Below are 15,337 nucleotides of genomic sequence, written 5' to 3' on the forward strand. Positions count from 1 at the left end.
TAATATCAGGTAGAAATTCAGCACATTGATAGTGAACCCCAAAGACGGTGGGAGGTTTGCCGTAGTCTGGAGGTGGTTGACTTTCTGGGGTGAGCTCACCTCAAACAGCCAGTCGTCGAAGTAGGGGGAAGACTGGGACCTCTGACCTTTGAAGGTGTGCTGCGACCTCTGCCATGACTTTTGTTAACAATTGAGGAGCACCGGTGAGACCCAGAGGGAGCACAGTAAACTGAAAATGCTCCAGTCCCACCATCAACCACAGATAGCGCAGATAGGCCTTCAAGACATGTGCACTAAATTAGGTGTCCTGCAGGTCTAATGCCACCATTCAGTTACCGGGGCTGAGGACAGCAAATATGTAAGCTAGTGTGTGCATCTTGAATTTTTCCTTCAGCAGAAAGGTTTTGAGAGGGCGCATATCTAAAATAGGAAGAAAGCATCTGTCCTTCTTTTGCCCCAGAAAGTAGCACCCACTGTTCCAAAATTACCAACAAGGGATTTCTCTCTGTACTTCCATCACCTGAGGGTTGTTTCAGTGTTAAAAAAAAAAATCACCCCAAGTTTAATCTGGAAAAGTTGATAGGTATTTTGACCCTAAGCTACTCCACACCAGTGCCTCATACTGATGGTCACCCAAGGACATGCCATTGCTTCCTGTCCTCTACACTGCCTTCGGCTACTTGAGGACTATGTGCAGAGTTCTGTTCCCTCTACTGTTACCTTCCCGGCTCACTGTTACCTGCTTTTTTTATCCCCCCTTGTCTAACCTCTACTGCCCACTGGATTTTGGCTTGTTCTTTGTCCTCATTAGGACAATGAGCTTTCCTCCCTGGACTTGGTCCCCTCCATGGACCATGCACTCTGTGCTAATATGTCCAAACTTTGTGCTACTCTCAATTGTGTGCTGCTCTCTGTCTTTGCTCTTTGACCCTCTGTTGCTCTCTTGGCCCTCTGGCCTCCTATGCTTCACATGTGACCCTGCGCAGCTCCAGGCCTCATCACCCTAGCACCCTGCATAGGTCTGTCCAACTTACATCTCGAACACCATCATAAAAAACATTAAAGCGTAAATACGCTTCTTACAGGGCAGGGAAAGCTGAATGAAGCACACTCCTACACAAGTAGGACAGCTCAGCAGGTTGATGCGTTTGTTGTTGAGATGCATGTCTGATTTGAATAAGTTTCAATAAGTAGCACTGTATGCTGTTTACATGGTCATTTTTTAAGACCACACAAAGTCCAACAACTTAAGGCCAGCAGGGCTGACTTTGTTTGCATTGTTTTATCTGATCTGCATCGAAGGAGGTGGAATGCAGGCTGTTTAAGCACTACTGAATGCTGAGTGGGGGGCTCTGCAGTTCAATGTTTGACACTTTCCTGGTAAAACATCTTGTCTCAACTCCTGCAGAATCTGTGCACTGGGCTAGCCAGGACAGGCTGTGCGCACACATGTGCAAGGTGGAACATACCAATTATAACTGGCAGAATGAGGGGCAGGCAGACTAGAAAAAGGACTCCCGGTTCTGATCATCAAAGTAGTGCCAATGCCAGTTCTCACACACTCACCAATAAGGCCACACCAGCAAGCTGCAGGGTAGACCAAGGACCTTGGCTCATCCAAAAATAAAGCTGTTTTTTCAAGGATGTTGACTACACAGCCAAATGAGCAGGCTCGAGTAGGCTTACCACTTCCAGCTTTGTTATCTCCTACAACACATGAACACAGGAGTCAAGCAGGTATGTGGTAATCTGTGTATCAAAAAAGAGACTGCCTAAGCCAAACCACTTCAGCCTATGGCATGCAGTGTGTTTTTTAGACTCTGTACAGAGGGCCCACAGGAAAGGCACTGGGTTTAAAGATGGGCACTTCTTCTGCCAGGGCCTTAGAGGGTAAGGAATGTCACCTGCTGGGGAGATATCTAAATCACTGCAATTTCGAAAATTAGGCTAAAGACTTGGATCAGAGAATGAAGGAGGCTGCAGATTATTAGCCTCTGAATCATCCTTTGTGAGCCCGTAATCCTTATCTGCCATGGTTATGGCATTGGAGAAAAAGTCAAGTATCTTCTCCATCTCAACACATTTATGGGCCCTAGGAAAAGTATGTTCTTGAAGGTAAGATCAGACCTCTGTTTGGGAAACAGGATAACATCACCCAACTTAAACTGTAGCACTGGCAATGACTCTGAACACAGTACTGAAACATGCTCTCAATGAGACTTCGTGGAAGGCGTATGAAGGAGTGGGACAGTGGTACTCTACTACTTCTTAGCGTTGAGACCTGAGACTGCGGATGACAAGAGGTTTTGGGGGAAGACGTTAGGGAAGTGTCTGGGTCAGAACCAACAGAGCCGTCAATCCGTAAGACACAACCCAAGGGAGTTCCAGAGCTGTCCTGAAGGTGTCCAACATGGCCTGGCAGAAAGCTTGTCATTCCAAGGGGCCAGGTGATGAAGTTGGAAATTCTGACAATCTTCTGTGGTTTCAAAATCAATTTAGACAACAAGGAAAAGTCCAGTTTGAGTGAACAGTACAGTGATTTTGAATGGTCAAGGGAAAAGGACTATATCCTCGCGGACGATGATTTCTCCTTTCAATGGCGCTTGTATTTTTTGGGGGAGAGAGGGGGAAGGGTGACCATTGAGATCTTTTGGAACATTTTCCCCTCACAGAAAAAGGGCTTTGGAGTGTCCCTCCAAGCCCTGGCCAGGAATATCTTGGCCTCACAATTCCTAGGGGCCTTTCTGGTTATCAGGGAACCTGAATCGCAGCCACAGAGTCATGGTTGGACCCAAGATGTCTTCATGACATCGAAATATATCAGTGAAATCTTCAAAAGAGATATCTGACCAATCACTGTGGTAGATGAGAAAATGGCCATTGCTGAAGCATTGAGATAGAGCTCTGGAAAAGAACTCGCGTCAACACACACAATGGTGCCTTTTACACACCAATGGGCAGGATGTCTGATGGGTGAAGTCCTGGATAGAGTTGCATGACATGCTGGAGAGCTACTGCAGGGAAAAGATTTTTATAACCTAGCCACACTCCTGGAAATATTATAAAGGTGAGGAATCTGCAAGAAAATGTATCCAATAGAAATAAGTTCATGAAATGGACATTAACCAGGGATGAGGAGTTGCAAAAGGCTAAATTAATGTTAAACAGTAAGAAGATATGGGAGAAATTAAATCCATGAAATGGCCATATGGCATTAACAAATGGCCGATGGACGGTAAGGGTATCAGACCTATAAAGTGGCTTTTAACTGGGGGTTACATGGGGGTTACATGAAGCAGATGTATAAATGTAATCAGCTGGTCACTAACCAGGCATGAGGGGGTGACAGTATACCCTAAGCAACACTCACCACACACACACACACCAATACCACTTAAACAGGCTCGTAGTGAATGAATTGCTTTACATACTTCAGTTCAGTAGAGGACAGCTGTACAGTACTCTCCTTTACAACTTCCTCTGCCAGTTCAGAGCAGAGCTCTTGACTCAACTGCGCTATCAGGTGCCTTCGCTCCTCTTTCAATCTAAACACAAAAAAAATAGGGAGAAGACAAACAATGTCATACATTGGCAGATCCCCAAGATCCACACAGGGAGTGGTGGAACCATGATAGTATACAATTTAAACACACAATGCCAAAGCAAACAGGTCTGGGTTTACTATGTTAGTGCATGCAGTGCTAGCACATTAGAGGGTGACAGAGGAGAGAACAAAGAAGGCTAGACTTGTAAAGCAGTCCCTCATTCAGTTCAGCACAAGCACTAGAAGGGGGGAAGAAGAATAGAACCAGCCAATCGTCTTAGGTGATAGACAAATGCTCCTCTGGGCCGAGACAGAATACAACTGACAAAGTCTGAAACCAATGGCAGAAAGAGGTTAGCCAAAATAATTAAAAAAAAAAAAAAAACAATAGTTGAAAGGGACCGACCTTGCTTAATATTGTAAATAACTGTATACTGCAAGCAATACGTCTGCTTCACAGTAGCACTGTCAAACTGTGTGGAAAAAACCTGACAAGCAGGATCATCTAAAGGAGTGAGAAGAACTGCTAATGAACAGGGTAATATAAGGCCTGTTTGAAAAGAATTAGGAGAAATCCCACCTGTTAAAGGAAATATTTCGGTCCCTTTCCAACTCCTTCAGTAATCCTAATTTGGCTACAAACAAAAGTTAGACAAATGTATACATTAGAAGAGATGAATGCCGCCACTAAAAAAAAGTAGAGGAAACCAGGGAGAAAGTAGTTAAGAAAACATGTTACGAAAGGCGACATGACCCATTAGGGTGCCAGTCCTGGAGTCAGAATTGAAATAATAATGCTTCAGAAAGGAGTGAACTGATCGCTAGGTGGTTCCATCTGTATATCTAACGGACAGGGACTTTCCACATAAGCGACGTTCCCAAACAATAATGAAAACAGCCTTTATTTGTTAGCTTTTCAAATGTCAGCTGTGGGCCAGGAAATGACCCATGAAGCTGTGGATTGTTTCTAGGAGGCCAAATTATTAAGGATAGTGCAGAACTTATCCGAGAAAATGTTACTTACTTGTAGTCCCGACTCTGCATTGTAGGTATCTTCATTGAAGTCATACAAACTAGAATAATGCTGTGCTGCCTGCATGGGCCCTAGTGGACTTCTTAATATATGTACAATCCATTTTAAAATCCCTAAGGAACTTTAATTCCATCTGATTTCATAATGATGTACAGTCTATGATCATTCGATTTGTCAAGCACCGCTTCTCACCTAGGTGGGGGTGGGGTGTTGGAAATCCAGGCTTGATGCATTTGAAGTACTTGCATCAGACCTCCATGTCACCTCACCGATGTGGAGGGCAGGCATCACTGATTTGCCCACATGTCGCAAGTGTAAGGACCCTGTGGAGGATTTCTTCCATATTGTTTGGAAATACCCAGAGATACAGACCTATTGGACCGCTGTTGTAGCTGCGGACTGGTAGCTACTCTTCAAATAGTCCTGTCTTGAGCTTCCTCCTTAAGTCGAGGAGGATGTGAGTGATATGCAGGGGGATTGGGTTGGGCAATTTGTTGTTCCAGATCTTGGGTGGAAGAAGGAGCGCCATCTGTTACTTTAAACTCTTGGGACTTGAGCGAGGGTTGCAGAACGGAGCTCCCTGGTGGGTCAGTGAAAGGAGAGTCTGTAGTTGATGAGATTGGGTCCGATGTTGTGGAGGGCTTTGTGTGCGAGGGTGAGACCCTTGAATTGGCACATCTTGTGCACGGGCAACCAGTGGAGACATCTCAGATGGGGGTGATGCAGGTCTGTCTGGGGAGGTCCAGGACAAGTCTCGCTGCTGTGTTCTGGATGGTCTGGAGGCGTGGAGGAGCTGGGCGGGGAGTCTGACGTAAAGGGCTTTTCCATAGTCTAGTCTGCTGGCAAAGATGGCTTGGGTTACCGTCTTTCTGGTTTCGATGGGGATCTATCTGAAGATCTTTCGCAGCAAGCGGAGGCTGTGGAAGCTGGTGGAGGCCACTGTGTTTATCTGTCAACACCAAGATTGTGGGCGTGTTCAATCGGGGTCTGAGGTTGTCTGAGCATGGAGGGCCACCAGGAGTCGTCCCAGGGGGAGGAGTTGTTTCCTAAGATGATCACCTTCGTCTTGTCCGTGTTCAGTTTCAAGCAGTTGGATTTCATCCATTCAGCAACATAGATCATGGCGTTGCTAAAGTTGTCTCTAGGGGTGCCATGGTCTTTGGACAGCGAGAGTGTGAGTTGAGTGTGGTTGGCGTATAAGATGATGTTGAGTCCGAGGGAACGAACAATCTCAGCCAACGGCATCTCGCAGGTGTTGAAAAGGGTGGGGCTGAGTGAGAATCTCTGGGGGACGCAGCACATGGTGCTCTCTGGTTCGGAGTTAAAAGGTGGGAGGAGGCCTCTCTGAGTGTGTCCTGTGAGAAAGGCGTGGATTAATTTGAGGGTGTTGCTTCTGACCCCGATGTGGTGGAGTTCAGATGTGAGGGTGTAGTGGGAGATGGTGTAGAACGTGGCAGAGAGGTAGAGGAGGATCAGGGCCGCCTTCTCTTCTTGTTCAAAGAGGGACATTTTGTCGTCTGTTGTGGCAATCAGGTCATTCTTGGTGCTGTAGTTTGCGCGGAAGCCACATTGGGAGGTGTCCAGTAGATTGTCATTCCAGGTGTTCGGAGAGATGTTGGTTGATGGCTATTTCCAGGACCTAAGCTGGAAAGGGGAGCAGTAAAACAGGGTGGTAATTTTTGAGTTTGCTGGGGTTGTCGGATGGTTTCTTAAGGAGCGACTTGTCCTCCGCTTGCTTCCTTGCTTCAGGAAGGGTGTCAGTCCTGACGGAGGTGTTGAGGATGGGAGCGAGGATGCTGCCGATTTCCTTCTGGACCAAGTTGACGATTTACTGGAGGTATGGGTCTTTGGATGAGCCGGAGTGGATCAAACTCATGAGGACTGATGTTTCCTGGAAGGATAGAGGCTTCCAGTTGGTAATCAGGTGGCTGGGTGAGTTGCCTGATGGGGTCAGTAGGTGTTCGATGCTGGTGAGTTGGGGGTGAAAGTTTCTGTTGATGGCTGTGATTTGGTCATCAAAGTAGTCAGCTAGTGAGTCGCATGAGGTCTGAGAGGATTGGATTGTGTTTTAGGTGGCTGCTGGGCAGGAAAACTGTGACTATCTTGAAAAGGTAATTTGGGATGTTGGTGCTTTCCTCAATGCGGCTGAATAGGGGAACATTTTTTGCTTCTCTGAGGTGGAGATGATATTTGTTCAGTGCTTCATTGAGGGTGGTGCGGTCTGCTTGGTCTCTGCTGCTGCTCCACCATCTTTCTAGCCATTTGCATCCTCTCTTGAGAGTGCAGAGTTCGTAAGTGAACCACCTTACAGACTTTCTAGATCTTCTGGAAGTGGTGTTTCTTGTTGGAGCGACGACTTTGTTGGTGCCGTTAAGGATCCCTATGGATAAACTGTAGGCATCTTGCTTAAGGTTGCCAGAGAGGATGGGGTTGCTGGAGTAGAGGGCAATGGTCCATTGGGTCTCTGATTTTTTTCCCCATCTGTCGAGAGGAGAGGTGGGGGTGTGGTGGAAGGCAACCATCTGCTGGTTATGGAGAAATTTACCAAATGGTGGTTGGTACATGTAAGCTCCAATGAAAATGTTTTGTTACTCAAAAGCAAATAAAATATTTCTATTAAAAAAAGATTCAAACAAAAAAATATTTTCTAATGATGCACCCAGATATAACACTGAGTTGGTGTATATATATATCAATTTCTGGTTGCTGCTCTGAATACCTCACTTATTCAGTAGCATTACGGTCACTATGCAGTCTTTCTTCACTTTCTATGGACCATGAGTCTTCAATTGCAAGCCGTCTAAGTAAGGATAGACAAATATTCCCTTTCTTCTAAAGTGATCAGCTACTACAGCTAGGCATTTTGACAACATGTGTGGTGCACAATTCAGGCTGAACAGAAGTGTGTATTGATAAGGCTTGTTCCTCCTCGGAATAAAAAAAAAACTCTTGTGGGACAGGCTTTAGGAATGTGGAAATATGAGCCTTGCAGGTCTATGGCACATATCCACTCCTTTTCTCCCAGGAGCGGGCAGATCTGATGTTTCTCTTTTGATTAATTTGTTTGTGCATCTCAGATCTAAGTTGGGAATGAACTCATTTCTTGATCCTTTTTTTTATTACCAGAAAACATCTGTAGTATACTCCTACACCTCCTTGGGTTGATGGAGGCTCCATTTTTAACAGGATAGAAGTTTATTTCCTGAGTAAAGTAAGCTGGTGCTTTGCTGTTAGTTTTGGTGGAAAAGGAGGGGGAGTGGATATGAAATATAGAAAATAACTACAATCTACAATATTTAGCACTGATTCATCTTTAGTTGTTAAAGCCCACTCTGCCATTTATATGACTACCAATTCCGCCACAGAAGTGGATAATAGAGGAGGGAGTATTATGTTGTCACTACCTTGTACCAGATGACAGTCTTCATCTTGAAGATGGAGATTCTGTTTGTGATGTCCTTGGTTTAGATGATCAATGTTGGTAACGCTGTGTCTGACTGAGGATACTGTTTTGTTGTTGTTGAATTTAATTCCAAAGAGGGGTGTGAATCCTATACTGGTAAATTACGATCTTTCAACCTGAACGGTGATCGAAAGGTTTTTTTCCGTTCCTCTAGATTTACTGCTTTTAAGGTTTCAGACTCATTCTTCCTTTTTTTGCATTTCCTCCTCTATATGCTGGCCGAACAGAGATTTTCATAAAAAGAGCAGGTTTAAGATTTTTAGCTTTGCCTATAGTTTGAGAGTAGTTACACAAAGCCATGATCATCTTTTTATGGATACCCATTGGCAATATACTGTTGCTGCTGGTTCTGCGGAGTCTACCGCAGCACTAATTATTTGTCTGGCCACCAATGAGTTTTCTTGCAGCATTTCAAGGTAATTCTGATGTCTGTGTTCATGTAGGTCTTCGATAAAGATCACATTCCTTCACATATCTCCCTTTGATTTCGAACAAGAAGGGCTGTGGCAGATGCAGTTTTAAGGTGTGAAGCATCAGTACCGCATACATTTTTTGCCTGACCGAGTCTAGGCGTTTACTTACACAATCTGGAGGGGCTGTTATTTCTGGGGCTGATGGATGTCTTTTCCTCACAGAGGTCACGATGACAGAGTCAAGTTTTAGTTAAGATCTCAAAAATTCATGGTCAGGTGGTTTATATTTCTTGGTCAATCTTGGTGCTGCTGCATTAACACGGTCAGGTGTTAAAAATGTTTCCTCCGCTATTTCTAGTAAGCCTGGAACTAATGTTCAAAGAAGCTTAGACATCGCTTTCTTTCTTAAAATGTTTTAATTATGACTGAAACAGTGGGTTGTGGAGCAATTAAATAAATAGTTAATTTAGTAGCCCCTCTAACCAGGACCTCTTGGAAGGTTGTTATGTCATCCACAGGAGATGGTCTAGATGGGGAAGCAGCTGGTGAGGTAGGAGTATATGAAGTTGTCATCTGTAGTGGTAGATAATTTTATTCACCTTGTTGGAGATCTGTCTTTTTTTCTATTTGGAGAATGGCTTGGAGATGGAGTAGGAGTCAGTCTTATTTTCCTTATTGGTGACATTGAAGATTGCAATCTCTAAGCTGATCTCAAAAATGTTTTCAAGGCAGAAGCTCTTGTAGTGAAGCCTTATGGTGAATAATTGCTTTTATAGGCCTAAATGGCAGAGAAAGAGGATATGGCGTAATTGTTTTTAAGCAGCAGAGACGGGCTTCAATAGTTTCCGTGTAGGTGTAGTAGCAAAGATGAAGAGGAAAATCTTGAAGTATTACCTACTCACTTGAGGAGAAGATATTTGTGGTGAATGTAGCAAAATAGACAAAATAAGGAAGGCTACAGATGGGGATGGAGATCCCAACAACATGATTGAGGTGAACTGCAATCTCCCCCACGTCAATGGAGATGGTGAGCAACAGCTATGGTCCCGTTTCCCTGATGTTCAATACATGTCTTCAACGTGATCGTGGATTATTTTCTCAACGTCAACTGATGCCTATAGTTCAAAGGTGATCTTGACTACTTTTTCTGATGATGTTTGTGTGATGTCCAGCCTTCTTTTAAAGGTGAACAAATCTGGACTGATGTCCTCAAAGTCAACACCAATACCTTCAATTCTGAGCCAGAACAACTTTGAGAATGATGTCTATGTTTTTTTTTTTAAGGAAGAAGATGTTTCTTTAGATCGCCCAATGTGGGAGTTGTCGTCGACACGCTGTTTTTCAATGGGGGCATGAGAAGATATCTTAAGTCTTCTCTTTTTATTTAGCTCTTTAGTTCTTCCTCCTTTTTTATTTCATTGTACAGATGTCAGTCTACAACTGGGTGGTCCTTTGGAAGACATACAACACACACCCTGTGGGTGTCAGACACTGTAGTCTTACCGCCACAAGAAGGGCAGTTCTGGAAAAGAGAAAGCATTTACAGGAACAATTCTCTAAGGAACTCAGATTTTTTGGTGTCGCCCGACAGAAAAGCTTTAAACTGTGATATTTTAATACAAATGAGAAAAAAAAATGAAGTTCAAAATCTCACATGTATTTTCAAGGTCCTGCTCACATTAGACAGAAAAAAACACTGGCTGTAAGGAAATGCCTCTTTTTGTATGGTCACCTTCAAGTTTTTCAACTGATGCTGCCGGTATTTCCACTCAGAGTGCACTGAGGCCTGCTAACTAGACCTAAGTGCTAGTGCCGTGACCTTAAAGTGTATGTCGAAATGGCTGTACCCAATTGGAAATGGCTAACTTACCTAGAAGTCTGTAGCAGATGGAACCTAGGGTATGTAAATTAGAGGAGTACACCATTGCTTGCAGCACTGGTTGTGTCCCTTGGTGGTCCCTCAAATAAAATGAGTCTCCCAGTCCGCCACTGCAGACTGGTAGAGCAGTCGTGCACTGCTGGCCCGACTGTCATTGAAAGCAATGGCAAAGCCACCACTTTCCCTGGACGTGTGTAAGACACCCCTCTAGCATGCTTAACAAGCCATAAAGGTAGGGTGCAACATGTGACACAGACAGGACATGTACTTTGCATGTCCGGACAGTGAAATATACAAAACTACAGTTTTTACTGTGGAAAGATTTGGTTGTCCAATTGGCGAGCACAGAGTTACACGGTGACCTTTCAGCTGTGCTAACTCTGGGACAGTGCTACCAAAGTGGGCATTCCACAGTATCAAACAACTTGTTACAATAAGCTTGACTTGTATCTCAAGTAGAAATGATTGTAACTTGTTGCAGAGTGCAGCTCTAGCAAAGCTGCCACTTTGTTTCTTTTAAACTCCTGTGCCTTCCCGGGCACAAATGAAGGTTGCTCCACAAGACAGATTACTGCCCTTCTGGAAAGACTCTCAGGAAGGAGAACAATGAGGGACTGCAGGCCAGGGAGGTGACACCTTTCCCCTACAGAAAGCCACTTGGCTGTTAGCCCCAAAAGGCAGGCTTCAAAGTTGAAGCAACCTTTGAAGGGCAGATGTATAACACCAGGGGGGGGGTGGGGGGGAGGGGTGTCCAGGGCTACAGGCAGGTATAGGGCACAGAGAGGGGAAACCAGATGCCAAACCGGTTTTCCCAGGGGTGTGTAGTCCTAAGTTAGCCACACCTCAGGTGGGCTAGTAAGGTCTGAACAGTGAGATGGGTCTCACGATCTTGGGAGTGGGAAGAATGGTGCATCCTAGGGAAGCCTGATGCCACACTCCACAGGAAGTGGTCACTAGATGAGAGGGAACCTGGTGGGCCCATTTGCCACCAACCACATCCTGCCCAGAGGGCACTTTACGAGCATAAAGGGGGAGGAGGAGTGTTGGGGGGGGGGGGGGGAGGGGGGGAGACACCTGGCACCCAGACCTACGATCTGGACTGACTTGAAAAGAGGACTGCCCTGCTGCATAGAGGGACCAGCAAACAGAGGATGCACCATCGACTGCACCTTGTAGTTAGAGAAGAGAGGGACTGTGCCTGCCATAGCCTGCTCTAAGAGAAGCTGCCTCTAGAGCCTAGTCAACCCAAGAGATTCCAAAGGTCTGCCGACTGGCCTCCTGCTCTCAATACAGGGACACAGCAGCTGAAGAAGCATCTGGGGCAAGTTGGTAGCCAAAAGTATTCAGATCACTACTACCGCACCATGCAGGACAAAGGATCAAGAACCAGATGTACAACTTTGCATCCAAGTTTAGTGAACCCAGGTGTGTCACTGGAAAGTTGCTGGGACCCTCAGAAGACAAGTTATCTACTCAGGAAGGATTCACGAGTGACCGCTGCACCCGGCGGCACATAGTCTAGTTGTGACTGGACTTCAGCCAGAACGGAGAGGACCTTGTGGGATGTCGACTGTGCAACAAAGACCCTTCTCACCCTCTTTGTGAACTGAGGAATCCATGTGAGAAGACCCCCCCATCAACTGCATCACTTCTACAGCACCGTTAGCGCAACTTCAGCATCCTTCATCCCTTACAGCAGGACCTTTCCATACAAAACTATTGCAACAAGGATAAAGTGCCTAGAACAGCTGGAGGACTGCTTCTTCTGGAAAGGTAACTGTTCTCGAGGACCTTGCTGGTCCCCCTGACTAGATCTCTGCTGGATTTGGTCACCCCAAGTACTTACAACTGACTGTATTGACACTTACCCAAGTTTCTAAAGTCAAATTTGTTGACATCGCTAAGGCTTGTTCGTGGTTGAGTGAAATTTCAATGATTTATTATTGCTTGTAAAATCTATATCTCCAATTCTTCTTCAATTGTTTTAGTGCTGTTTAAATGCTTTACACTTGTTTGTCTGTTTTAGCCCTGCTGCTCAGTGCCACAGCTAACCAGGCTTGAGCTGAGGGGCTGACAAACCAATCCCAGGGGTCCTAAAGGGGTTGGTAAGTGAGTTACACAGCGAGGGTGCACAACCATACCATATAATACACTCCATTTTCTAAAACTGGCTCTCTGAGGCCAACAGCCCAGGGACTATTAAAGGGACAGCACCCTTTTCACTCATTACAACGAAAGCCTGTCAAGCTGCATTGTCTTTTTCCCTTCTTCACACATTTTCACCTTCCTAGGCAAAATGTTGCAATGCATGTTTGAAATAGGTATTGAGTCACAGTATACTCACAGAAAAGTGCATTGAGCCTCTGACTGATGATCATACATCATGAAATTAGATGGACCCTATGTGATTTTAAAATTGATTTTTCATATAGTAGGAAATGCTCTGAGGTGCATACAGGCACTATAGAATTATTCTAGTATTTATGACTAACAATTACGATCCTACAATGCAGTATTACTATTAGGATTTATGAATGTCTTTAGTCTTAAGGAGATAACATTGCTCTGCTCCCCTTAGTTCTAGTGTTTAAAGCAATAGGGGAGTTGCAGTGGAAAGAGTACAAATACATAATCTGATGTATGTGAAAAACCTAAGTAATGCTAGAAAAAGTGTTTTTCAACACAATCATTTTATGATTAAATAGCACATAAGATTCATGCGAGCATAAGGATGGGTCTCACTCATCCCACTAGCATAAGTAATGGGCACAGGAAAAAAAGTTTTCAAGAGAGATTTTGAAGAGTGGATTTATGAATTAGATGAAAGATCAGCCAGTTCATTTTTACAAGACTAAAGTTCAACTCCCTGGAAGGAGAAGGGTAGCAAGTGAATGGAAGACTTTGAGGTATTTCAAAACACCCTTCCTCAGTGCAATAAGTTAAAAAGAATGCCTTAGAAGCAGAAATCAGACATGCTACTCTAGCAGAAGAAACCAGCAAACCAGATTACACCAAATTCAGATGGTACAGTAGCACAATCTCTTCCTGCAACACCCTTCAATCCTTCAGAATAAGAAGCATTATTTCAACCAAATTGGCCCTATGTACATACATTTCTGTTTTGATTTCCTTTTAAGGTTAAATCAAATAAAATCCCTGACTCTAACCGGGATTGATGATTAAATATAAACATAAAATACTGCAGCTGAGACGTTTCTCATGTTTTAAAAATAATTTCAAAATTTCAATCTGTTCTAGGATCCACCAGAATACCCATGATACAAAAGAATGTTGCATACCAACAATGTGCAGGACACTGGACAGAGCATCATGAAGCTCCCTGCCCAAGAACTGCTCTCTCCCAGGAGTTTTCTGTTCCCTTTTTGTCCTTCTGCCTTGCAACATGGATTGACCACTGTGCTGACCTGTCATTTCCTGTGATACTTTGCAAAGTGCTTTCTTGCCCATTTAGATCTGGGCCACATTAGCACCATTTCAAACAGTCGATTTCTTGGCGGCACTATCCAGTTTGCAAAGAGACCCAACAGATTATAGCTTTGATTATGGAAGCATGTGTCAAATGATCACATCTAGGAAAAGGAAACCGAAACAAAGAGGGGATGTTAAAATGACGTAGAAGTAATTAATATGAAAGGAGTTGGGGGATGTGAAGGGGGGCAAACAAGATATTTACAAACAGGATCAGGAGTGAAAGGTAGAGAGCGCAAAAAAAAAAAAGACAAAAGGAGGGAGTGAGGGGAAGGGTAGAAGGATAACTGAGAGGTAGCAGATTCATTTGGGTTCTCCGGGAAAAGGCGAGTCAGAAAGGGAGTATGGTTCAGAATGAGACAACCAGCCCCTCAGAGCTAGGGCCTCTGATTCAATCGAATAAAACTATGCAGGAACAACTAAGGACTTGCACATCAAATAACACACAAAATAATACAATGTCATGTGACAGTCTCTCTCTGCAGAGATACATCAATTAAACAAAGCTGGGTGATCTGAAAGGAAACTCAACCTTACCTGGTTTCCTCTGCCTTGCGTTTTAACTCCTCAGCCTTGCGCTTCTCTTCCTCAACCCTGTGCTTTTCTGCTTCCATGCGTCTTTTCTCCATCGTTATTACCTCTTTAGCAACACTATTCAGGAATTCAGTGGTCACAGCTGTGAGGAGCTCATTTACTTCTGTGCTGGAGACACTGGCAAGCGCAGAAATATAGTTAGAAAAAAAGCTTCACGTGCAAAGCATAATAAATACTATGAATATTTTATCAGTGATCAACTGTTTTAAGCTGCAAGCATTAAAACTATGACCTAGAAAAATGGATACAGAAAGTTAGAATCAAAGAAAAGTAAAACGCAAAATGACTCCACTAATAAGGAATTAATGCACCTTATGTAGAAAAATGGCTGACAAAGATGGTACCGAAACAGTCTACAAAGCAAACTGGCCATTCCAAGGAGCCACAAAGCACTATATAAAGATAAGTAGCCATTCTATGGTGTACCGCACACCATGTATTTCAAGATGGCCCCTTTGAGCAACACCAATGCATATTTAAGTAACTCCTCACCCAAGAAGTATGAAAGACCTTTAATACCCTTACAAATAAACTCCTTTTATATTAATCATGATATTTGTGATACAGTTTATGATTTAGTGTAGATTTAAGGTTCCCAGTTTTATGGTATTTATTAGTTTTGCCATTTTTGTCTCTTTTTATCCAAATTTACTTTTTTGTTACTTTTATCTGCGTTTATATTATTTTGGGGAAAACATTACATTTCCTCATTTATTCAACTGGTAACTCTACACACAAAGCAGAATGCCTGACTGTTGTATCATCTATGAATATTCATATAATTGACATCAATACACTCTATTGGAAACATACATGTTAGCATAAATTCAGTGCACATGTACAGCTGTTTAGGTCTCATTAGCAAACTTTCCATGTTTTTTTAACTCCCTTATCTGTCAATCTGCACAGCTATTAGCCTGGC

The 15,337-nt window shown here is 43.8% G+C and overlaps 1 protein-coding gene across 1 annotated transcript in view; it reads right to left on the reverse strand.

The window, feature by feature from the left end:
* The window catches only part of MCM3AP (minichromosome maintenance complex component 3 associated protein), a 619,735-nt gene that overhangs the window by 333,827 nt on the left and 270,571 nt on the right, over positions 1–15,337 (reverse strand). Inside the window, exons 15-16 of the mRNA XM_069225490.1 lie at positions 14,359–14,532; positions 3,432–3,545 (exon numbers count right to left, since the gene is read on the reverse strand). Coding sequence (XP_069081591.1) covers positions 3,432–3,545; positions 14,359–14,532 — 288 coding nt within the window. The remainder of the gene's footprint in view (positions 1–3,431; positions 3,546–14,358; positions 14,533–15,337) is intronic.

The sequence above is a fragment of the Pleurodeles waltl genome, chromosome 3_1 (assembly GCF_031143425.1).
Source record: "Pleurodeles waltl isolate 20211129_DDA chromosome 3_1, aPleWal1.hap1.20221129, whole genome shotgun sequence".
Classification (NCBI taxonomy): Eukaryota; Metazoa; Chordata; class Amphibia; order Caudata; family Salamandridae; genus Pleurodeles; species Pleurodeles waltl.